This window comes from Arvicanthis niloticus, chromosome 6 (genome assembly GCF_011762505.2).
Source record: "Arvicanthis niloticus isolate mArvNil1 chromosome 6, mArvNil1.pat.X, whole genome shotgun sequence".
NCBI classification, from domain to species: domain Eukaryota; kingdom Metazoa; phylum Chordata; class Mammalia; order Rodentia; family Muridae; genus Arvicanthis; species Arvicanthis niloticus.
Window position 1 is genome coordinate 93,140,952 of NC_047663.1, and position 26,841 is coordinate 93,167,792.

Genomic DNA, 26,841 nt, shown 5'->3' on the forward strand with positions numbered 1-26,841 from the left:
GACTTTAGAAGTGCTTGCCTGACCCACTGATGCCAAGGTGTGATTCCCTGTGAAACCCTCCCTCCAGTTACAAATGAAAGCCTCATTGTCAAGAGTTCCTTAGAACTGTGAAAGGACAAGTTTCACTAAAAAACTTAATGCTACAGACAGAAGGCTAATGAAGTGACTTAAAGAATCGATCATCCCTGTCCTAACCATCACCCCAGAGAGGCAACACTTTCTCCCCTCCCACTTGGCCAAAGCCCTGCCCTGTCCCAGCCAGTCCTACACAGCAAAGGCTCCAAGATAAAGACCATGGGGAACCTTTCAGCTAATATTTAATTACTCCATAAGTGCTTTGTTTCTCTCAGGGTCCTGATCAGATTTCAAGAGGTAATAAGATGGCTGGAAACACTCTGATAGGTTTCTTTGGAAAACTCCTTTCTTCCCCATCCCCTTTTGCTCCCCCCTACCCCTTTCTCCCTCTCCCTCTCTCTTTTCTCCCATTACCAACAGCTTTTGTCTTTTTCTTTTTGGTGCTGAGCCAGCTCTCTGGCCCAATTTTTGTTTTTTGTTTTGATTTTTTTGAGACAGGGTTATTCTCTGTGTAGCTGCTGGCTCTCCTGGTACTCAGAGATTCACCTGACTCTGCCCCCTGCCCCCAAGTTCTGGGATTAAAGGTGTGTGCCCAAATACCCAGCCTTCTTTCTTTTTAAACTACTAAAATATAATCTTTCTGTGTTGCTTAGGCTGGCTTTGAACTCATGATCCTCCCATCTCAGCCTAGTGTGTTCTACCACACTCAGCTTTCTTTGGGAAATTTCATCTTTTTTCCTTGGCAAGTTGACAGTTTCAGCATAGCTTCAATTCCCAAAGGTAAGAATCATAGACAAAGTCTAAGGTCATGGACAACATGTTATAGATATCCAGTTTAAAGAAACTCATTACACAGTTTGAAAGCTAGGAGATTCCTATCCTGAGTCTGTAACAAAAGGATACCCAGACTAACTACGGAGGCCAGAACCTGAGTGTCTGGCACCATGCTCACTTCCAGTACCAGCCTGTTCTCTGTCAGATCACAGCTAGTAATTAATTAAAGTTTTAAGGCCAAAGAAATGGACATAGGCCCCAAGGACTACCACAGCTCATTTTGCTATAGCTTGTCCCATCTTTAAAGGAGTGACAGATCAGATTTAGGGAAAACCATTCACTTTTAGAGTGTCTAGATTTCTAGGCTTCTAATTCTGTATCTATTCTCTGTTGATGAAATCATTATCTATGGCCCCAAGTCTAGGGCTAACACACTGCTTACCATCAGTGCTCAAAAATCAAACAGTAAAATTAGGATGTCTAAATCCAATTACTGATAAAACCCACTTAGTCCTTTTAACTTCCTAGCAGTTACTTATTAATAAGCTAATAAACTTAGCTTTATTCTCAACTCAAATTTTATCAGATTTAGTTTTAAATCTGCTACTGAAGCTGAGTAAAATCCAAAGCAAAAAAGTAACTTTCAGTGAGCATGAAATTTGTTTGTAAACAAAATAAAACTTGTCAAATGTTAATATCTTCATTTGCCAGTAGCCCACACAGAAAAGTGTGCTTTTACTCCTGTCCTTCCAAATAGAGCCCCTTCAAGTACTTAATTCAAGTCCAACCTCAGAAAAGTTAATTACAGTAGAATCCCCAAACAACAACAAAATCTCTTGTAACATAATACCTATTAAATCACAACTCTGTCCATTTGCCATGAAAGAGCACTGTGATCATGTGTGCTGGTCAGTCATTCAACAATCTGCTTGTCCAGTAATGTCTCTCTTTACTAAGAATAAAAACATGTAAACTGCAGCCCCCACGAATGAAGAAAGAGCAGAACAGAGAAGGTACTCAGCCGAGGTAGGAGACCCAGTAAGGGAAGGGCAGGCCTGCAGGCCACAGAGAATACCCATACAAACTTTGCTCACTGACACAAGGGCATTTGGGCCAAACTGGCAATTATCCAGCCACCACCCAAAGGCTGCTCAGGTCCTAGGCTGCACAACATAATCAACTGACAACACCCAATGCAGTGGAAGGTAGGAAGGGCAGGCTATGCTTCTACACTGACAGATCCCATGGCAGACAGATGATGGAAAGCACAGAGCACTACTACTCAACTCCAGAGCTCCCTGACACCACAGTGCTTATGCTCACGCATGCTGAGTCCCACTTGGACGTAAAACCACATTTTGCCCCCTACAAACATCTGTCTTATACTGAAGTGCTTAGTGTTTATGGGGGCAACTAAATAAATAACCACTCTAAAATATCACCACTTCAAGAAACCTCCAGGAACAAAAGCTTAAATTAACCCTGGAGAAAGTAAGTCACTGAAGCCAGAGCACAACAGCACAGCAGCTAGGGAGCACTGGGAGAAGAGCTGTCCTCTTTCTACCTCCTAGACTTTGGAAGCAGACCTGAGAAGATGACTCAGTTGCTCGAGTGCTGACTGCACAAGCACTGAGGGTCTGAGTTTTCAGATCCATAGCACCAATGTAAAACTGGGCACAGTAGCAAGCATCTGTAAGCCATACCCACATCAACACATACATATGCATGCACACAAACAAATAATAAACAATATAAAATAATAAACTCTCAAGGTTTTCAATTATTAGATAGTTATCAACTGGCACCTCACCTTGATTTTTACATGATGGCAGTTTTGTGTTTCATCACAACACAGACAGTCTCCAGCCATATATACAGCAAGTGTTCTCTACCTTACTTCCTATGTCCAACCTTGGGCTTTGGTGCAAGACCCTAACCTAGATATCTCTCCCCCAAACCAAACAAACCTAGGCACCAAAATACTGACCCGTTAGCCTCAGTGGTAAGTACCTCTGGTTGCAAAAGTCCTCAGTTTGCTTTAATGAGGAACAAATGCTATTTTCTACTTATAATGATAGAACCGCTACTGCAATATTAATAAAACAAGCTCTGAGATCCAAAAGAGCACCAAGATCCTTTCCACTACACTAACCAATAGAGGATCCTAGTTTCTCTTGGATTTACTGAACTTCCTCTCCCAACTCAGTGAGCAAGATCCACATCAAAAAGATAACAAACATACTTTTTAAGCATCAAAATGTTAAGACAGAGAATCTAAAAACTAAAGGGCTAAGGCACAATGACACTGACACTGGAAAGGCTGTGGAGTCGAAAGATACAGGTAGCCCACTGCAAACGAGGCCCCTCTCCAAGGTTTACAGTATAGAATACTACAGATCTACCTTCTTGCTCCTCTGTAGAATGGAAAGCCAGCGAGGCATTTTCTCCACAATAAAGTCACATTAGTGGAGCTCCTCTTCCAGAAGAGCTCCCTCACTACACTGGGCTGAAACAATGGGTAGGTACAAGCTGAATCATGAGCAGGGCCAGGACAGAGGAGTCTGTCCTGTTTTGTGTGGTAGTATTTTGAGGGAACAGATACATTATTAAATTCTCTAAGGAAGTTCAATAGGATTCCTAAGAGCTCCTAAGAATGGATATTGCTTGCCCATGAGAAAATGAGCTCAAGCTAAGACAACCCCATGAAGCCAACCATGCCACAACAAATGAACTCTGACTAATTTCTCAGAATAAATACTCAAAAGTGGGTCCACCTCCAGTGAAATGCCACATACATATGACCAAAGCTACACAGCTGATGAGATAGGCCATGTGACCAGCAGGAGGAAGGGAAAGACAGGGAGATAGATACATGCTGTCCTGCATGCAGGAGCTCACAAGGACTCAGTGGGGCTATGGAATGTTTCCTGTGGCAAGTATAATATAATTTCAGTAAGACCACAAGTTAGTTTTTAAAAAATGGACTTTAGTTTTCCCCTAATTTTATATATATTTAAAAATCACAAAGCAGAGCACTTGGAGGAAATGTGACAGAAAATAAACAAAAAGCAAGTATGGCTTTCAGCAGTAAGCTCACTATAACTTCACAGACAAGCAAAGGATTGCCTAGAAAGTACAGGAACACTAAGCTCAGCTCAAGACTTCATTCAAAGTGCCACATGTCCAATCCAGGGACACTGTCCTACAGCATAAGGCCTGTCACCTTCCCAGTGCATAGAACTACATCTTCTAAGTACACCACAATGAAATGAGTACCACTGCACAGAGATACTGACAAACTATAGCCAGTGAGGTAATGGTAGTATGCCTGATTTTAAGAACACAACAAATCTTATTAGTACATACCCCCAAGTAAGATGTCATTTACAGAGATGGTAATTCCTTAGAGCCAAGCCAGTGAGCTTTGGGTATTACTTCGGTCTGAATGGTGGCTTTGCCACTTGCTGTATGTGTGACCTTCCTTGGGCAAAAATCTATCTATACACTGATATACAGTGGAGATGAAAACACCTCCTCTAACGGCTGTGTGAGGATTTAAAAAAAAAAAAAATCACATTCATAAAGCATTCCAAATCAGAGCTGACATACACAAAGTCCACAAATGCTAGCTACCTCTACCCTAAGGTCTATTCTGAGGCTTTGGGGTCAAATTACAGTAAATATGATTTCTTTCCAAGGTTTATCTACAAAAATAATAAAATAAAAACAGTTTTGAGAATGTCTGATGATAGGGAGAAGCTTACACACAAGTTGGCAGATCGAGGACAGCTGGGATCACCGCATCTGATTATGAGATGTGTTCTGGTAACTATGAAACACATTAGGATGAGAGATCAAGGTTCACTACCTATACAGATACTATGAAGAGACAATTATTTTCAAGCTATCCCAGTAAATCACAGATATTTTCAACTTAAAAACTTTGTTCATAGGGAACTGGAGAGGTTAAGAGCACTGGCTGCTCTTTCTGAGGAGCTGAGTTCAATTCCCAGTACCCACATGGTAGCTTACAACTGTCTGCAACTCGAGTTCCAGGGAATCTGATATGCTCGCATAGATATACATGCAGGCAAACACCAATGCACATGAAATAAAAATAAATTATTAAAAAGAAAAACTTTGGCTGGGCAGTGGTGGCACACACCTTTAATCCCAGCACTTGGGAGGCAGGGGCAGGGGAATTTCTGAGTTCGAGGCCAGCATGGTCTACAGAGTGAGTTCCAGGACAGACAGAGCTATACAGAGAAACCTTGTCTTGAAAAACAAAACAAAACAAAACCCTTTGTCCATTCCAAACTTAAAATGGATTAAGAAGCACCTGGGTATGGCACTCCACACTGAAGATCCCAGGATCTGGGAAGCTGAGGCAGGAGAAATCAGAAACTAAGCAATGTAGAAGACTGTCTCAAGAAAAATAAAATATCATAAGCAGCATGACCAGAATATACTAGTATAATGCACACAAACTGAGATGTGAACCAAACTTAAACATGAACAAAAATGCCCAGTGTGCTTCCTGCTCGAAGGCAGGTCACATACAGCCACTGCTCACGTGGTGCATCCATCTTCAGTCTAACCGGACAGTGTATCAAGCAGGTACTTTCAATCTTTCTCTATGTAGTGGACTACACATTAAACCACAGATTTATATAAGGTATATAAACAATATGATCTAACACATATAAAACAAAAAACATAAATAATTTAAGGACCAGAAATATTCATTCTTTCTAAAGAAAAAGATGAACCATTACTAGCCTAGACTATGGTTAGATCATTTGTAAAGCCAAAGCTTTCTCTCTTGGCAACCTACCATTGCTGGAAAAAAGCCAAGAGCAGTTTTCATGGAAAAGCTTGGCTATATTCAGTCAGCAACTATCACCCACTTGTTCTTGGAATCCTTCCAGTACCTCTACTTGATGAATGGAAAGTTGAGGGATGTATATACCAGTAATGACAATGCCACAATTACCAACCAGAGCACACCTGAAAAGCAAATCTAGGTGGGCTGACATGGGCAGGTAACAGCCCCACTGTGGCAGCGCTGGGGAAGACACAGCCCTAGATCTGAACACTTGTCAGCAGTAAACCTTCCTTGCAAAACTGTTTCAAGTCCCTCTCATGCTTCCTCTTGAATAAGACTTCTTTTAAGGTACTGGGGGGTGGGGGGGGTGGGTGTAATAAGAACTCCAGGTCTAGGACACTAACTTCTTTTTGGTAATGAAGCCAGGACTCTAATATTAGTGCTATGCCTCAGCAGGCCATGACCTTTGGAGACACCATTATCTACAGGGTGCAATTTATATTAATTCACAAGCAAAACCCTGGGCAAGGAGCAGTAGGAAATCTGTTTCGAATTCTGCTCTGAATGAGCCACATAGCAGGAATGAACCTCTTGCCTCCAACCTTTAATTTTTTCATTTGTAAAACAGGAAAACTCAAGATGATCATAATGGAACCTTCACGGTTCTTTCTAATTCTAAGTCTTATCTTTTTTTAGTCTTAATCAGTACTAAGCTTACTTGACAGTTTTACTGCTGGGAGACGCAGGTATTTACAGTGGGGAACCATTTGGGATTCCAAATATCTGGGGAGCCTGGAAGGGCCTTGTATCAGTGATATTCTCAATGTGGCCAATGGCCATTAGAAAAGATCATATAGGGTACCATCCTGCTATCTGCACAGCACAGGAATCAAGCATCCAAGCTTCACATTCTCTGTATTCTTGTCCAGAGTAATTTACAAAAAGTATGATGGCGTATAAGACTATCTAAAAGGAACAATAAAATGTAAGTGGATTGTTCTGCCTAATTCCTACAAATCCTAATACCCTCTCAGGGCAGAAGCATAGCCTCTTCAGGATTAAGCTTGGCCCACAGTAGCAATGGAAGAGGAAAGGGGGAGAGGAGATAAATGGGAGACATGAGGGAAAATACCATTTTCTTTTATCTATATAAATTTAATTCACACTGTAGTTCAATTATGACACAGCAGAACAGATCTCATTTGATGAACTACATGTAGCCCAAACCCTCTTACACAAAGGACAGATGCCATCCTCCACAACTGACAAAATCTGATGAAAATGGCAAATGGATACTAGAGGAGGGCACACTCATTAAAATTCATATGTTCTGTGCAGGTGTACCCATGGAAGCTAGAGAACTATCATCTCCCTGAAGCTGAGGTTATACACGAGTGTATAAGGTACCCTGAAAAGCCAGCAAATGCTCTTGGACCACCAATCCATCTCTCTAGTCCCAAGAACAAGTTCTTGAAAAAGGCTGTTAGCTTTACTGTGATAGTGAAAGAACAGCTCACAGGATGAGCTCTGAGAGAGAGCCACAGGGATACAGACAGGTTTTGTGCTGTCCCCTCCTGACAAGCTTTATATATCAGTGACACAGGAGGACTGATAAAGGTAGACCCAGAACTCTATAACTGCCATCACCTGAAGCATACATAAAGCACACTCAAGAATGACTAATTTTAAAACATGCAAACAACTCTATAGCAGTATCAAACAAATATTTAACTGTGAAAGGCTCTATTAAAAAGATCATGGATAAACAATGTTTGTCCTCTAGTCTCCTAACTAGAGATAACTGCTTATTTATTAGAAGGTTCAGAGAAAGCTAATTTAGCATTCGGCATATAGAGAGGAGACCCAGAGAAGTGCAGAAGAGTGGGAAAGCAGTATTAAGGGACTGGTAGGGTAGTGAGATGATTCTCATAGTACAAAACAGCATCTGATTACTGATAGGGAGAAGCACTTGTAAGTTTAAAGGAAAAAAAGAGATCATAAAATATATGATCCCCAAGAAACATGGACACTCACAGAGCAAGGGGGAGGAGTGTCGACTGGAAAAACATTTTTCCTTCTTTCTTTAAACTCCATTTTATTTATTATTATTAGTGAGAGAGAGAGAGAGAGAGAGAGAGAGAGAGAGAGGTGTGTGTGTCTGTGTGTGTCTGTCTGTCTGTGATGAATGTGTGTACATGTACACATGTTAACAGTGTGCACGCAGAGGCCAGAAGACAACTTTGTGAAGTCAGTTCTCCTTTCTCCCTCTACATGTGTTCCAGAGACCAAACTCAGGTTATCAGGTTTGCAAGGCAAGTACCTTCTGAGCTGCCTCAACAGTTCTAGATTTAAAAAAAAAAAAAAAAAAATTTGTATTCTTTAAAATACCCATCAGAAGAATTATTTTATCATAAGGAGAAATTGTTCTTTAAAGTCATTTGTACTCAAACATTGTGACTACCTGAAATGACAAGATGATCCACTGTTTGGCTGCAAAACTATATTTAAAATACTAGCTGAAGCTGTCACTGGTACTAAATACAACTAGGTAAACCAAACTCATTATGGTTCAGAGATTATTACATGGTTATAAACTGTCCCACCTTGCTCTAATGTATTTTAATGAGACTAGAAAAATAGTTGAATGAATGAGGCTTGGCCATCATTATCAGATCTTTATCTCCAGAATGCAGAAAAGGTGGAAAGGAGGGAAAACAGAAACAAGTGTAGTCAGGACACCAAAGACTGTGTGCTGTTCAGTTTACTGTTTCAGCAATCACAGGTTGGCTCTGGGTACAACAAAGGTACAATGCCATCTGCTATCTGAACTCTGGTTCAATTCTGGTAGCCAGAGATGCTGCTTCATTAGGAATTATTTAGTACCTGAGCTTTGGAGAGCTTAAGCAAGAGACGAGAGTGAGATTTACCTGAATATACTTAGTCCCAAGTTCAAACACCAAGGTGTCATTACAATCATTAACACCAACAAACAAACAAAACTCAGCTTCTATAAGGGGCAGACTCTTCCAGCAATGAGACTATGTGGGACCATAGCCTAGCCTACCTGAAACTGAGTCAGCTTTGATCATACACACATTTACCAACCAACAACGAAGTACCTATTAATTAGTTTTCAGAAGGTGCTATGCAGTGGTAAGAGTACTACACAAGAGGACAAGTACTCTCAAGACCAAGGTAAAAGATACAAGACCCAAAGAAATCACAAGAGTGCTGTCCACTGGCTGTGGAATGGCTCACTAAATAGAGAGGATTCCCAGTGCAAGAAGTCAGGCCCATCAGACCACACTGAAACTGGGCCTTGAACATCCACTATACAACAATAATGTTCAATACCATCAGCATGAAAGAGAACATGGTAAAACACTAGAGGAAGAATCCTGGATCTCTACCATTTTTACAGTTTCAGTTTGTATCTACTCCAATAACCTAAACATCTATATAATATCACAAGAATGTAACCATTTATCTAGAGAAAAATGGGGATTTTTTTTTTTTAATGTGTAGTTTTGCTGAGATAGTCTTATTAGGTCTGCTAGGCTACCTTACCCCATGCAAAACCCAAAGTCTTAATTAAACCTGAACCCTGTCTTTAATCCCAGCATTCAGAAGGCAGACAGATGACTGAGTCCGAGACAAGCCTGGTGAATACACCAAGTTCCAAACTAGTTGATCAATTTCTTTCTCTCTCTCTCTCTCTCTCTCTCTCTCTCTCTCTCTCTCTCTCTCTCTCTCTCTCTGGAGGAGGAGAAGGAGGAGGAGGAAGAGAAGGAGGAAGAAGAAGAAGAAAACAAGAAACAAGAATGAGCTAGCTATCAATAATGATGGACTACCATCTCAGAAAAAAATATCATTCACAACACTAACAAGATAACAGCTTCTCAAAGTTGCCAATCAAATCCTAAGGACTTAGTCAATTGGCTAGACTTGGCCATCTCTTCCCCTTGGTTTACAGAACCTTCTGTGGGGGTAACAGTAGTAGCAGCACAGACAAAGGCTAAAGAAAGGCTAAGAAAGCAGCCCCCTGGGTCTTCAACGACCCTACAAACAAGTGTGTGAGTGTGTGTGTGAGTGTGTGTGTGACATAATTACATCATGTCCCCCTTTTCTTTGCTCTCAGAAGCCTCCTATATACCCCTCCTTGCTCCCTTTCAAATGCATGCCTTTTTTCATTACCCATTGTTTTATATATTTTCCTATCTACAGATGAATATTTTTACTTCCTAATAAGAAAATGTTACCAACATAAAATTACTGGTTTTTAACAAGGAATGTCAGAAAATTCTAGATGCTTGTTTCATAATATTCTAGAAGAGTTTAAAATTTTCTCTGCCCACAGCCGAACATAAAAAGAATTTCTACATGACAGAACACACATCACACAGGTAAGTGAGATAATCAAATCTGCTTGAAGGTAAGGCTAATTTTTAAGTATGTTTCTGTGTGAAAGACATGGCTGTTGTGTGACTAACCCGGGTTGGCCTTGAGTTTTCACCCTGTCACATTTGTGCAATGTAGTATATCTAAAGTTTAAAAGAATTATTAAGGCAAAAGTCTCTTGTTGAAATAACCCGTACTTCCTAGCTGAACCTCCTATAAGAAGTCGTGAATACCCTCAGAAGCAAGATCAACAGAAAACTGTAATTCAAAACACCCTAGTAATTCAAAAAGTCATGAAAAAGTTAAAATAAATCAATATGCATAGTTTTTAATGATTACACAGTTTTGTTTTTAAGTTTTATTGTTGTTAGGCTTTTTGTTGTTGTTTTCAAACAGGATCTCACCATGTAACTCATGTAATGCTGGCTGGCCTGAAACTTGTTATGAAGACCAAGCTAACCTTGCTCTCAGAGATCTACCTGTCTCTGATCCCTGAATGTTGAGATTAAAGATGTGTGCCAACACAACCATCCAATAACAAGTTTTTAAACAAGATGAAACATGTATCTTCTATTTTAAACTGAGTTTAGTGAAAAACTATGAAAAGATAAATCTGTGCAAATAAGTTACATAGACATTCCACCTTAAAGGAAGGGGAACATAATCCCCACCCTCTGGTGTATGACAGTTCAGGGAGGAAAAGAATAATGTTATAGCAAAGAAACCTACCAAATCCAAACTCTGCCAGGCATCAAAGGCCACATCATATATGGTAATTAGTCATGCTGATGGTATATGTACCCTTGATGGATGAGAGGTAAGTAGCAATTGACTGAAGTTGCTTTCTACAAATTCTATGACTCTGTTCTTTAGAAAAAAAAGGGGGGGGGGCATTACTTTATGTGCATCAGTGGTTTAGATCCCAAGGACCTTAAATTACAGATGGCTGGGACCATGTGGGAGCTGAGAGCAACAAGTGCTTTCTACTATGCCACCTCTCCAGTCCTTATGAAAAAAATATCAGAGAAATATCAAAAAGAGAGACATTCAGCAATATCCCTAATCAGTTTTCAAAACTGTCAAGGTCATCAAAACACAAGAAACACTGAAGAAAAATGCCACCTCTGAGAGAGAAACTTAAAGAACTATGACAATTACATATGGTATATATAGTATCTTAGATGGGCTCTATGAACAGGAAGATATAAAGAAGAAAAACAAAATCCAGGAAATCAGATTCAAGTATTGCGGTGGCAATCATCTTGTGTCAGCTCTATCTCAATAGCTGAGACAACTGTACCACCAGATCATGAGACAAGTGGAAGAGAAGGGAAAAGGAAACACGGGACCTTCTGCACTATCTTGAAAATCTATAAATCTAAAACAGCACTACAAAGTAATATTACAGACTACTTGAGAATGAAAAATAAATTGAAAAAAAATGTAAGATAAATGTCAAGATGTTAATTTTGACCAATAAAAATACAAACATTGGTTATATTTTTCCTATGTTGTGTACACACATCCATATGTCCAAGGAAAATACTCATGCACATAAAATAAAATTTTAAAAAAATGTTCAAAAAACAAAACTCAGAATGTTACAAATCAAACCTATCTTTGCCATTACTTGATAAAAAACGACAGACGGCTCAGCAGTTAAGAAGACTTGCTACTCTTGCAGAGAACCAGGTTGAGTTCTTCTGTGCCTCCAACAGTGGCCGGGATCTGACACCCTCTTCTGGCTTCCATAAAAACTGCATGTACATGATACACACTAGCAGGCAATACCAAAATACATAAAAATAAATATATGTATTTTTAAAAGACAGATATTTAGCTAGGTATGGTGGTACACAACTCTAATCTCAGCACTAAGGAGATACAGCCAGATCACTGTGAGTCTGGATCCAGCCTGGTCTACATAGTGAGTTCTACAGTCAGGGCTCTGTAAAGAGACCATATCAAAAATGAATGAATAAAATGAATGAATGGCTAAATGAATGGAAGATATTTTTATTTATAGAGAGTCTATGTTCTTATAGGCCTTGCAAACCTGACTTGCTGAACAGACACTTAAACTAGAAAGCCATGGCCTGCTCAGAGGTCAGGAAAACCTCAGTGCACAGGGATGCATCTTTTTATACTGTAAGTAATGAATCCTTTCATACAATGAAAAATAACCCTGGGAAATGACTCTCATAGCCATATTTTCTACACATTTTGTATAGGTGGAAGCCTGATCTATACAGAAAAAAAGGGCATTTATATAGTTTATTGTTTTATAGAAAGGTGGTTAACAAATACAATTTTTGGAGTCAAACACAGTACGCAGAAGTCTGCTACTTTCTATGGTGTAATTTTAAATGATTTGCATGATAAATGTTCCCATAATATCTGGCATTTGAATACTTGGTCCCCAGTTGGTAGTACTATTTAAGGATGTTTAACCCTTTCTTTTATAGAATGCTTTGATCAGGGTGTTTTATCAACATGGAAAGGAAAGTAACTGATACAAGATATGTTGTGGAACCTGACAGGACCCAGAATCACTGAAGAGGCAAGCTTCTGGGTATCTGTGGTGTATTTTCTAAATTAGCTTCATTAAAGTGGGGAAGATAACCTTAAAGCAGGCAGCACCATTCCCTGAATGAGATCCTGGAACACATAAATAAGAAGAAAGCTAGTTTAGTACTAGTGATTCATCTTTCACTCCACTGCAGATGTAAGACAACGGACTGCCTCAAAGTTCCTGCCAGTATGACCCTGGAACTCTGAGTTAAAATAAACTTTTCATTTTTTTAAAGTTGCTTTTTGTTGGGTGTTTTGTTGCAATGATGGGAAAAGTAAGCAACACAGGGTGAAGGTGGGTACAAAGGAATTTTCTAGGTAAGAGAACTGTGCTACATCTTGAAGGATTGACAGCAAAGGTATATAAGTTATGACAGATACAAGATTTGTTCATTTCATTCAACGTGCATTATATTTCCAGAAATATAAATAGAACATTAAAATATATTAAAAATTAACAATACTGTGTCTTAAATTCCAGATTGTAAGAGTTGACTGTTAGTTGACAAAATAAAAAAGACAATTCCTTGACTATTCTATTTATTCATCCCCTCTACAAGTATTGGTCTTTGAGAGCTAGTAAAGAAATCTTCAGTGTTGCTAATATACAAATATTCATTCACACTGTATTACAGAGAATAATCTGTAATTAACCAAAAAAGAAAAAAGCTGACTTGAACTCTGACTTTAAAAAGACAAATAATTATGCATATAAGTGAGCCCTGTCAAGCAGGCTAGCTTGACAACCCAAGTTCCATCCTGGAGCCTACACCCTTAAAGGAGAGAACCAACTCCCACAGACTCTTACTTCCACAAATTCAAGCTCACACCTACTATGAATAAATATAACACAGAGGACTGATAGGGATGGGATTATGTTTTCTCCTCTAGAAATTCCCGTGCTTTTAAATTTTGTAAAATAAACTACTTTTATGATTTAAACAACATTCACTGAGAACATTGCAAAAAGAGTCTCATTTGGTAACTTTACACATTTATGGCTATTCTCATGTCCTAAAGCAAAGCAGCACTCAATTTCAAAACAAACAAACAAACAAACTAAAAACTAAAAACCAAACAACAACAACAAAAACAACAACAACAAAAAAAACCAAAATGAACCCCACCTAAGCAGTATGCTGAGAACTGCTCTCACATCTCATTTAATGGTTACCAAATCCTATATCCCCTCAAAACTGTCAAAACCAGTTCTTGGGGGTGGGTACTATTACTAACTTCATATAAAAGATTGGGGGGGAGAGTGGTTTCATGCAGGTAATCATTTGGAACCTGCATGTGAACCTAGGCAGCTCACTTCAGAACCCAAGCTCCACTCTTGAAGCTTAGACTTCCTCTGCAGTTACAGTAAGATTCTTGAAACTGCTCTGTACTTCTACCCAAAAGGTGCTCCTCTACAGGCTGCATACATTCCTCACTGCAGCACACTTCACTGTGCCATGCAGGTTTATTTTACAAACTACTTATCTCTGCTATGATCCTCTAAGAGAGACAAAATTACGATTTTTCTTTTCTGAATAGTAAATTCCATTTTATTTGCATTATTTTTCAATTTAAGTACATTTTTAGGGAAAGGTGTGTGAGAGTGTGTGTGTCAGAGGACAGACAACCTGAGGGAGTCAGTTCGTCCCTTCCTGTATAAGTTCCCAGGGATGAACTCAGGCCATCAGACTTAGCAGGAAGCACCTTTACACACTGAGAAATCTTGCTACCTTTCATTCTTTAGGTTACTCGAAACAAAAAAATTAGATGATATTACATCAGAGTGAAGAGCATCAGACACATACAGTATTGTTTCACTTACTACCAATTACCAGAAATTCTCAACTGTCTAAAGAATGGATGGACTAAGCACTCCTTTAACAGTCAACTTGATTGATTCAACTAACTCTTTAATAACTACATTCTGTTCATCTTTCTTTAAGAACACATATTCCCAGCACACAATTTCTGATGGGCTTAATTAGGTTCATCTTGGAGGCACTTGTTATAAATTCTCAGATAACACCCCAAAATTGGTGAATCAAAGTCTATCTTGCTCTTGGGCATTTTATGTGTATGTCCCCGATTTGATTTTAAACCAGTGGTGCAAAGTGATAGTTGTCTGTGGCTGGCACCTGGATGCGTGTGAAAACCTTTACCCTAGGGAGAAGACTCCCAGGCAGTATTAAGCTCTACCTTTCTGAAAACACTGTTAAAAAGAGAGGATGGGAGGGGCAATATCTCAAAAGTCTCCTCATACAACAAAATGGGCCTATTCTTAACCCTCTGTATCTACTTATTTTACTATCTTTCCAGTTGTGTGAGGAAAGGGTTTCTAGGGTGACATACAATAGTAAACTTTTTATTAACTTTAAAATCAGAAAGAATCTGGATCACCTGACCAGGTTTGCTGGTTAGTTTTTATTGTCAAGCTGACATAACCTATCTGGAAGAGAAATCCTCAATTAAAGAGTTGTCCAGATCAGATCTGGGCCTATGATCTAAGTCTATGAGAGTGTTGACTGGTGGCTGATATGGAAGAACCAAGATCTCTGGACAGAAAATAGAAGGGGAGCTGAACAGAAGCCAGAGAGAGCATCAGTGAACAGTGTTCCTTCACAGTTTCTGCTTCATTCTTGCTTGAGTTCCTGACCTAACCTCCCCAACTGGACTGTGACCTGAAAGTGCAGGCTGAAATAAATCTTCTCTTCCTTGCTAGACTGCTTTTGGTCAGTACTTAGCAAATCAACAGAAAACAAATAGAACACCAAGGAGCAACATTTTCAGCACCTATCACAGAAGAAAATTAATCTAAGTGTCTGTGTGGTTTCTAATCCCATTGAACTTTGTCTTTTGGGCTTCCTTCTACATGCAGGCACTATTTGGGTTATTTTCAGTAGCAAAAGTGACCCAAACTCCCTAAAAAATAGTAGCACATCAGGTTTTGCTACAGTCAAATGGAGAAATGGTTTTTAATCTGCTCCAAGTTTCCCCCGTACCTTGCTTTGTTATTACTGGCAGTTTATTTAGAACAACTTACATGTCGTAACTGTTTCCTTGCTGGTGGTAGTGCATGACTGTAATGTCAGCCTCCAGCAGGCTGAGGCAGGAAGACCCTATGTTTCAGGTTTAAGGCTAGTTTAAGCTTACAAATAAATATCTTTTTTTTTTTCTTGGTTTTTGAGACAGGGTTTCTCTGTGTAGCCCTGGCTGTCCTTGAACTCAGAAATCCACCTGCCTCTGCCTCCCAAGTGCTGGGATTAAAGGCGTGCGCCACCACCGCCCGGCACAAATTAATATCTTTAAAAACAAAACAAACACGTTTTCTTAAATAGTCACACACAATTATAAATAATCTACACCATCAAGAATGTTAAAAAAATTTTAAGAAATTTTAAAAGATTGTCTTTTGTTGAAGTCTATGTGTATCTGTGTGAGTATATATGGGTGCCACTAGACGACAGAAAAGGATGCCAGATTCCCTGAAGCTGGAGTCACAGATGGTTGTGAACTATGGAAAATTTTGAGTGCTGGAATCTGAACTTGTGTGCTTTGAAAGAACATCAAGTGCTCTTAACTACTGAGCAATCTCTCCAGCCCAGACTTATAGTAATTTTAAGATAATTAATGAATGAAAAGAATTCCCATTAAAATATAAGTTCTACAACCTGACCATATTCAGACTGCATAATTCATGATTAACAAGGCTTAATGACAGGCTGAGTAGAATACAGGAAGGTTTTGCAACTTATTGGCTTAAATTATATAAAGTTATTCAATGTCTTAACCTGTCCTATGAAATGTAAAGAAAATCCTAAAGAAACACAAAGTTCAGGAATTACATTAAGTTTTAATTTTTACAATTACAAGTGTGACTCAATTTAATATGAACAAATCTCCTGATAACCAAAGCAAAAAATTTTATTTACAAAAGAATCTTAATTACTACAGGTGTACAAAACTAGTATAATAAAACCTAGCATTTATCAAAGGAGACTATGCCCTAATTTTAAAATACATCATTGCCTTTGGGTTGCAAACTAAAGCTCACATTTTACTTAAAACACTAGATAAACTTCCATTCAAATCAGAAACTAAAGAGATGCCCAAGAGCAGAAATATATCCACAAGGAAAAGTCAAAAATATCAATAATGCAAAAGATTCTCTTGGAACACCCAAGAGAATCAACTGAAGAAGTAGTAAGATAAAAAGTTCATGAAGTACCCAGACTCTAATGACATCTGCACATTAATCCCTATATTAAAAAGAGCCAATTAAATAATGAAATGGAACTTGTCCCCAATAGTAAACTAACCTATAATAAACGAAGAAACAACAAAAATGCACTATACAAAGAATGTAGTCACTTGTCTTTAAGAATCTGTTTTGGTTGTTTTGACAGGGTACTTCACCGGACTCGTGTTCATTAATCAGACTAGGTTAGCTGGCGGCAAACCCTAAGGATCTTCTTGTCTCTACCTTCTCAGCTCAGTGTGAATACCAGGGATCAAATTCAGGTCCTCATGCTTGTGCAGAAAGCACTTTACTGATGGACCAACCTCAGCAGATGGAAAAAGTTCTGTGTTTACCTAAAATAATAGCCCTTATTCCTGTCTGCCGTGAAAAATCCTCTGAAGAATATATTTGTTTGTCTGTTTGGTTGGTTTTTTTTTTTTGGTTTTTCGAGACAGGGTTTCTCTGTGTAGCCCTGGCTGTCCTGGAACTCACTCTGTAGACCAGGCTGGCCTCTCACTCAGAAATCCACCTGCCTCTGCCTCTGCCTCCCAAGTGCTGGGATTAAAGGCGTGCGCCACCACCGCCTGGCTCCTCTGAAGAATATAAACTGTAGCCATGTCCTGGCTACGCCCCAGAAATTCTAACCTAACTGGTCAACAATGAGATTCTGACTTTAAAAGTCCTTTAAAAGTAATTCTAATGTGTGGCCAGGGCTGAGAATCACCTGAGAGTTCAATGTTACCACCAAGAACAAAAGCTGAGGGAACAGCTAAGATGACTTTCTAGCACAGGTACAGGCAAATGTCAGTAACTAACACAAAACAGGACAGAAGACAAGCCACTATAACTAAAGAAAGTACACTGTGACTACTATCAATTGGGAAAAAAAACAACACTAGATGGATCTTTGGTCAAAATTAACTTACTTATTTGCTGAGTCTTTCTGTTTGTCAATTGTGAGGGGCACTTCTTAGAGCACTGTGCTAGGGTTGGAGTGCCCAGGGCCTCATGCTTACTAAAACAAGTGCTATGCCACAACCCTGACCCAAAAGTGAGGTCAAGATTCAAGAAGTAATTAAGAAACATCAGCGAATACTTTCCTTTCCTTTCCTTTTGGGGGTGAGTGCAACAACAGATCGTGCTTATGTTGTCTATGCTGAGGTCCAACTCCAGAGCTCAAGCCATCCCCTTATCTTTGCTTCCTAAGTTGTTAAGATACGAGTGAGTGTCACCATATCCAACACAAAACAACATTTATGGTTTGAAATAGGGAAAGTACTTTTGATATACAATTGAAAAGCATAAAAGGAAAAAAATAGATGTTTCCACGCAAACTAAAAACATATCCCTGACAAAACATGTGACAGACATATTGTAAACATATGAGACTAATTTGATAAATTAAAAAGAGGAAAAACTATTTACTGGAAGTCTTAAATGTTTAATAAATAAAAACCAATAAGCTATATCTCGGTGGCAGAACACTCACCACACACATGTAAATCCCTGGGTTGGACCCCTAGCACTCTGGCAGGCAGGCAGGCAGGCAGGCAGGCATGCACTCCCATACACATAAAATAATCTGAGAAAACAATTATTGTGAATTTATGGAAACATCCTAATAAAAACAATTTTACTAGAATGACAAGTATAAGAATACTGGTATCTAACTACATTCAATGTTGATGAGGATTTAAACAGGTTCATTCAACATGGGTAATTGTAAATTTTGTACAATATTTTTTAATGTATACCTATAGTAATATCTATGTTCTTTTTCTATCAAGTCTTGGTTTTGTTTTAGAGGAGGTCTCACTAAGTAGTCTTGGATGGCCTGGAAATTGATGTTTGTCTCAGGCGGGTCTCAAACTTGGCAATAATCCTCCTAGCCCCATGAATGCCAGAACTGCAGGGGTACAACCTAACACCTAGCTTGTATCTGTTTATTTTAAATATTCTTTCATTAAAAATTTTCATACCATGGCTGAACAATAAGAGCACTTGCTGCTCTATTAGAAAATTGAAGTTTAGTTTCTATCACCCACAACAAGTACCTCACATGATCCTATTAACTCAAGCTCCAGGGGATCTAATATCCTCTTCTTGCCTCTGCAGACATGCACACACATGTAGCATATACACACAAGACACACATACATATAAATTAAAAAAAAACTACACTTCCAAAGACTTACCCACTACTTATTCACTTGCACAAACATGTACATGTGAAGACATGTATAAAATATGTCTTAAACAAAACTATGGCAACAATCTAAGTATCCGGTCCATAAAGCACATCTCCTATACCACATCAGATATTACTACAGTCTTATGAAGCACTACAAATAAAGAACCATATCCAACTTAGGCTGTAATAGAGTTGTCCATATCTTTTATAGGTATATAATGCCACTGAACTTCATGTTTAATGAAATGTGAGCTAGTGTTAAGTTTTTCCTATAAATAGGAGCTAGAGAGATGCCTCTGCCATTAAGCACTTGCTGGATTCACTTCCCAGTACCTACATAGCAGCTTGTAATCACCCATAACTCCAGTTTCAGGAGATCCATCACTCTCTTCTGGTCTCCATGGGCACTGCACACATGTGACACACAGACATACACCCAGGCAAAGATGTATCTACATAAAATAAATAAATCTCTTAAAACACTTTGTCTTCACTATAGTTTTCAAGAGACTTACTAGGCAGGCACGATGACAATTCCCTGTAATAAGAGCACTTTTAATGCAGCAGATGCAGGAGGTCAGTGACAAGTTCAAGACCAGCTTGATCTATCTATAGAATCATTCTAGTCTAGACAGGGTTACAAAATGAGACCCTCTCTCAAAAAACCAAGTGTGGTCCTTCATAATTTTTAAGGTTATTAAATAATTCTGGGACCAAAAAGTTTGACAACTATTGCATTAATGTTATTATGTGTATTTTTAAACATAATCCCAATTCTCAAAAATAAAATCCTTTTTAAACTGATTAGTTTGGAATATGAATTAAAGGGTTCAGCAATTGCTCTACCAAGAGGCAATAAGCTCACTGAAACTCTCCTTCCAATACAACTGTAAAAAGGGTACAGACGTGTAACTAACCATTCTTCTGCCAAGCACAACTATAACTTAACTTTACATTCTCCCACTACTAACTTTTCAAAAAAGGTAATTGCACTTTTAATGTTGGAAATTACTTTGCTTTTATTTCTTAAGTTAAAAGAAAAAATCTATCTATAATAGCCTCAAGACTTTATACCATTTCACCATGTTCTCAACCCTCCAGGAAATTATATTCTAATAATCTCTCCCTTTCCCTTCTTCAGGTCTAATCAAATCCACAGTTCTACCTGGAATTTGTTAAACTGCACAAAATAGGTATATCCAGTGGCTACCATTCAGAAACCTTAGGTTACAAAGCCTCTATAAGGTTTGGTGCTTGAATGGCAATCAGTCTGGGTTTCCTTTCTCTGTACCTTTCTCTCTTCAGTGTCAATCTTTTTTTTTTTTTTTTTTTTTTTTTTTAAAGCTACTTCCTATCTATCTTGGTATCACTGGTCCTTTTCTCCAAGTTCAGATCCTGTTATACACAGAAGTTGCAAGGCTGGTAGCTGTAAACTCCACCTCAGGCCTTTCTCTAAATCAAGAGAGACCATATAGAAGTGCCCTGGAACTACCTAGGGTTCCAGGATATGAGGCAATATAACTTCAGTGTGCAAGCCAAGCTCCCAAATGATGCTGGTACTGATGGTCTGAGGACCCCATTTTGAGAACCATTGTTCTGATGTTTTCACTGGGACACAAGGTTCTACAAATCCCTCTCTCCACTGTCAACAGTGGCAAGAAGCTAACCATCTTGAAACATTGTTTCTTTATGAATAAAATGGAGACTGTGACAGTAAACATATTCCCAAGTAATATAAAGAAAAGAGCAATCAGGAGGATGTACTTCATCAGCTGAGTAAAGAAGCACCCTTTACCAGATCCCCGATGCATTAAAAAGCTAGTTCACAGCAGAAACTGCTCTTCAACTGTGTGGTGCCATTTCTACATACTTTCCTCAGAAGTTAAAATCTGAAAATCAACAGCTTATACCTGTAATCTGAGCACTTAGGAGGCTACAGTAGGAGAACCATAAACTGAGGACAACCTAGGCTTCATGGGAATTCAAAGCAAATTCCCACCACCACCACCACCCGAAATTTTTTTTTCTTATTTTAAAGATAGGAGGTAGATATTTATTTCAAAGGAACATGTGAAACTTTCAAGAGAAGGGATAAAAAGGAGCCACATAGACCCATGTTGCCATATTATTTGAAGGTAAATGCCCATCATCATTCAAGAAACATTCAAGCACTCCAGCTCACTTACCTTGGTCATGCCTCCTGCCTGTGCCGTATTCAGTCCAGCATGGCCAGCCATTTGTGGGGAAACCTGTGTCAAAGTCTCAGCCAGCACACTGCTTGTGGTCCCCTGCATGGCTGGAGCAGGGTAGGGCATTCCAGCTCCCCTTCCTCTTCCAGCAGCCCCAAGAGATCCATTCATGACTTGAGCTTGCCCTTGTTGAGCCTGATTCATTAAGCTATGGCCAGAGTTACTATTGAGAAGGCCTGGGTGGGTCTGGTTGAAGTTAGCATTCATGCAGATCCCAGGTCCAGTCTGTGATGTGGCAGGACTACTGGTCACCAGCCCCACTTGCTTTTGTGCTTGTGGATTCAGTGCTTGGGAGGCAGGGGGAGTGGGCCCAGAGGTGCTGGCTGCCTGTTTGGGCAGGTTGGGTGTTGATGAGTCTCCTTGGTTCAGAGGGCTCTTGCCCATGGCACCTAAGCTGGCCATGTTTGTATTGTTCGGCTGCCCCTGAGCCTGGCCACCAAGGCCCTGTTGCACAGGGCTGCTGGCACTCACATTGCCTATCCCTGGGTTGATGCTAGAGCCGCTGCCTCCTCTAAGAAGCTCTGACAGTTGTTTATGTTTGGACGCAGCATCTGGAACAAGGTTCCCACTGTTTAAAAGGCTTAATTCTCCATTGGGGATCAGCTCATCAGGAAGATCATTTTCCAAGTCAAACAATGATCCAAAATCTAGAAATTAAGCAAAAGTGAAAATGAGAATTTAAGAAAACAGCTCTCCAACTGTCATGTTATTATAATCTTAACATAATAGAACATTTCACACAGACTACTAGCATGTCTAGTATTAAACCAATAATGAAACATTATTTGGGGAGATAAAACAAGAAAAAATATTTTTTCAAATTCAAAAAAAGGAAACATTAAACAATAATGAGAAAAGGGCCAACTCTCTCTCTTTTTTTAAATCATATCCCCCCCCCCAAAAATCATATCCTAAAACAGTAACTAAGTAATATGGCATGAGGAAAAACACAGATACACAAGTATAATATGAGTTTTAAAAAATTCAGTAAACTATTAAGATGATCTGAAGATTACAAGTATTAAAAAAAGAACGCAAGTATGAAGCCAGGTGTGGTGATACACACATGTAATCCCAGCACGTGGCATGCAAATGAGAGAAGCATTTCAAAGCCATTCTTGGTAATTACAGAGTTCAAAGCCATCTTGAGCTACATGAGGTTACATCTCAAAAAATAAAAGGAGACATGCAAAAAAGCAGTTAGACAATAAGTTCTATGAATAGCAAAGTAGAGAAAATTAAATTCAACCTACATTATTGCATATTTGAAAGTCAAACTGTTTTTTTAACATAGTAGAAAATGGTATTAGTGGTTTTCAAAGGGTTGAAGATACACGTATAAAAATACAGAAACAAAAAGTGGTTAAGAAATAGTTAAACCACCGGGCAGTGGTGGGGCATGCCTTTAATCCCAGCACTTGGAAGGCAGAGGCAGGCAGATTTCTGAGTTCGAGGCCAGCCTGGTCTACAGAGTGAGTTCCAGGACAGCCAGGGCTACACAGGGAAACCCTGTCTCAACCCCCCCCCCCCAAAAAAAAAGTTAAATCTTAAAGATCTTTGTACTACATTAGACGAATAATCACATAGAAAAATGAAGAGCACAGTGACTCCCTATATGAACGGGCAAGGCATAAAAGCAGGCAACCATCCCAAAGGAAGATGATACAGTAAACACATCCGTCTTCTTGGTCAACAAACAAATTAAAATACAAGCAATTTCCTTTTTCTGGCTCCTTTCAGAGTAACCTTCCTGTACAGTGTAGTTTTACATGCATCAACTCTATTCCCTCACTACCCAATCTCCAATGTACTCCTCAGCTTGCTGCCTGTCTAGGCAAATGTAAAGAATGTAGTGTACAAACTACATACACCACAATGTTAGCTGTAACAGGAAGGAAAAAAAAAAAAAAAAAAAAGAAATCGAAATAGCAATAACTAAAGGCAATTCAACCTAATGAATACAGATGATATACCAGAACCCCAACTCTACTCTAGGTCGCCACACTAGCTGTACAGTTTGAATACCTAACTCAGCCTTTTCTGTATCTCACTCTCTTCATCTGGAAGACAGAGCAATAATGACTCCTATATAAGTAGGGGTGCTATGGGTACTAGATGAACTAATGAATAGATATCACTGAGCCCTCTCAGTAATATAAACGTAACAAGAATTCGCTTTTACAGTCTGGCTATGGTAGCTCACACCTTTCATCCCAGCACTGAAGAAGCAGAGGAAGGGGAATCTCTGAGTTTGAGGCCAGTGTGGTCTATAAAGTGAGTTCCAGGACAGCCAAGGCCACAGAGAAACCCTGTCTTGAAACAAGAAGTAGCTATTACAAAGCTTAATAACTATACGTTATAAAAATGTTTTAAGTAATTATGACGACTATAGAAATATAAGAATGTGTATGTTACTGAAAAGCATAAAAATGGTAAAGTGTAAACAAATGTCACTAAAGTGAGATTAGACAATGGCTAATGTAAATACTGGTAACACAATGAGGCAGCAAGTGCAATGGTAAATTTGGAAGTTATCTTTATGCTTGACACCCATCTACCATTACCTCACCTTTAGAAATTTAAGAACCTTTCTTCCAGGGTAGCAGATCATACATTCTAGCTGCCCAATCCTCTTCTACCACCACCACCTTTCACAGAAGATAAACCCATGGGGTTCTAGGGTTCTGAGGTGGCTGCCTGTGAGTTTGCTTTGAGAAAGGGCAGCATCTCCCCTGGCCATAGGAGAAAAAATAGGCAGATAAGCTAAGCACTATGACCAAATTCTGGTGCAGGAAACACAATCCCACCTAAGGGAGGCTAAACATCTTAGCCAAGATCATCTGTTAAAAGTTTTCTTCCCTATTGGCAAGCGTTGCTAAAAAAAAAAAAAAAAAAAAAAAAAAAAAAAAAAAAAAAAAAAGTCTCCCTTTCACCATTAGATTTCTCCTTGGGGCTATAGAAACCATCTTGCAATCAGAAGAAAAGTCAACACCATCCATCCATACTGTAGATGAGGACAGAAGAAGAAAAATGGCAACATCTAAGTTAGTAGAGACTTAACTGATAAGGTTGAAGAGGTGGCTCAGTAGTTAAGACCATGCACTGGTCTTCCAGATTCCAAGTTTAAGTACCAGAACCCACATCAGACAGCTCAGAAGAGCCTGTAACTCCAACTCCAAGGGGATCTAATGCTTTCGTCCTTCACAGGAGTGCACATGTGCACACATACACACACAAAATTAAGAAATAAAATGGGGGTGGGGGAAAGACAGGGTGTTTGTGAGGGGGAAAACTGGGATAACATTTGAAATGTTAATAAATAAAATAACCAATAAAAAAAAGAAAAAAAAAGTTTTGGTTTAGTTTGATTTTTCAAAAAAAGGTTTCTCTGTGTAGCCCAGGCTGTCTTTGAACTCAGGGACCTACCTGTCTCTGCCTCAGGTGCTAGGATTAAAGGCATGTGCCACCACTGCCCAGCCAAAGTAAGTATTTTTAACAAATGAATTGGTAAAGTCTAGACTGTTGAATTATCTATTCCTGGAACTTCCTACCTTCAAGTATCTTGTTTTATGAGAAAATACACTTTGTAGAGTTAAAACCATTTACCTGTACTTTTGATTTGGTTGTTTTAGCCAGTACCTCTGAATACACACTATTTTTTAGCCATTAACACAAGCTAGAGATGCCATGTAGATCAGTAATCCTTCTGTATCCGCTCTTGGCTGGAAACCACACTCCCAGCTCTACACAGATACTCAACCATAACTATGCAGACTTTCTTTAGGCTTTCCCTACAGAAGTGCCAAGTCCCTTTTTAACCCCTAACATTCTCTGAACCTACTAGCCTAGCAAGCCAGTTCTACCACATAGCTGTATATTCCCACTTGATTATACTGAGTGAGGTACTAATTGCAGAAGGAGCACACACAGGTAGATGGGTTTTGCAGTACTACAGACTAAGTTGTGAACAGGAATAAGGACTTCAGTATGTCATCTAAGAACATCTTTTTATACATAGTCACATACACTTGTCAAATTCATAATAAGCCCTTTCTACTACAGGTAATATTTTATGTGGTGCCTTCCAGACTTTGCTTCCCCATCCTACAACATTTCTCTCTCTGACACACACACATGCACACACAGGTTCACACTTACTCTCTATTTAGTGCTTAAAAAAAAAAAAAAAAGCTTCATTTTTAATTATGTGTATGTAGCAGGAAGAGAGGTGTATACATTCGTTCAGTACAGGAGGGAACCAGAGAAGAGCTGGAATAAGACACTCAATATGGGTGTTTGGGACCAAACTCCTTTGCAAGAGTATATGTCCTTCTTTTTTTGGGGGGGTGGGGGGTGGGGGTGGGGAAATGGGTAAGACTGAGTTTCACTGTGTGGCCCTGGCTGTCCTAGAATGTATGTAGACCAGACTGGACTTGAACTCAAGAGGTCTGTCTGCCTCTGCCTCTTGAGTGCTGGATACGCTTGGGTACTGGCCAACACCAGTACCCATTCTTAACTGAGCTATCTTTCCAGCCAATTGTTTTTGCAGAAATTCCTTCATACAAGGTGCCTCTTCAGGGTCAATTTCAAGAAGGGAATCTGATCCTGGAAGGGCAGACAAGCCAGAAGACTCTCCTGACTAATCAGCACTAGACTCCAGCTTCAGCCAGCACTTCTTCAAACTCCCTTTTTCAATGTAGTTCTCCTCAATCCTTTACCAAGAAAATGGAACTTCATCCAAACCAGTTAAGTATTATGGCAAAATCAGGTTTCCTTCCAATCTGCCTGGGATGAGGATGAGGAGACCATGTCAAACACGGTGATTCATTCAGCAAACACAATTCAAATATGTTAAGTTTGTGGCAACCTAAAAATTTTCTATGTACTCTTGTAAGCATTTTAAGCATTCTTCCCCAAAGAGGGAGATGAAGACAAAGAACAGGAAATAAAGCCAAAAGAAATGTTCCAGTAAATTCCTAAGGGCCATATCAGGGCCCCTGCTTGATAGAGAGCAACGGAAAAGCTGAAGCCAAGAGTTCAGGTCTCTACTTAACACTTAACACCTGGCCATTGGTACAAACTATTTCTTTTCTTCATTCTAACACCTCATCTACAAAGAAAAGACAATCACATGAAAGAGTTACAAAATGACAAAAGATGGACTAGAAAATCTGGTGCCACAGACAGGGGTTAATTTATAATCCCCTGAAGACAAAGAGGTGTGATGATACACACCTTTAATGTCCCATGTCCAAGGGGTAGACAGGAGCAGAGGAATCTCTGTGAGTTCCAAAACAGCCAGGGGTACATAGTCAAGCCCAATCTAAAAACCAAAACAAACAAACAAACAAACAAAAAAACCAAAAACCAAAAACCAAAACAAAAAACCTTAAGTACAAATTCACTCTAACAATTTTGTATCTTTACTATTTGCCTACACTCCACCGCTCAACAATCAGACCAGTTTCCACTTACATAGTATTCTACTACTTAACAAATGCACACTTTTATTATTGTGAAT

At 39.2% G+C, this 26,841-nt stretch overlaps 1 protein-coding gene across 3 annotated transcripts in view; it reads right to left on the reverse strand.

Annotated features, from left to right (window-relative positions):
- Crebbp (CREB binding lysine acetyltransferase) overlaps positions 1 to 26,841 on the reverse strand; it is a 116,677-nt gene that overhangs the window by 64,456 nt on the left and 25,380 nt on the right. For all 3 annotated transcript variants that reach the window (XM_034505817.2, XM_076937301.1, XM_076937300.1), the window contains exon 2: positions 21,258 to 21,967. In XM_034505817.2, the coding sequence (XP_034361708.1) occupies positions 21,258 to 21,967 (710 nt within the window). The remainder of the gene's footprint in view (positions 1 to 21,257; positions 21,968 to 26,841) is intronic.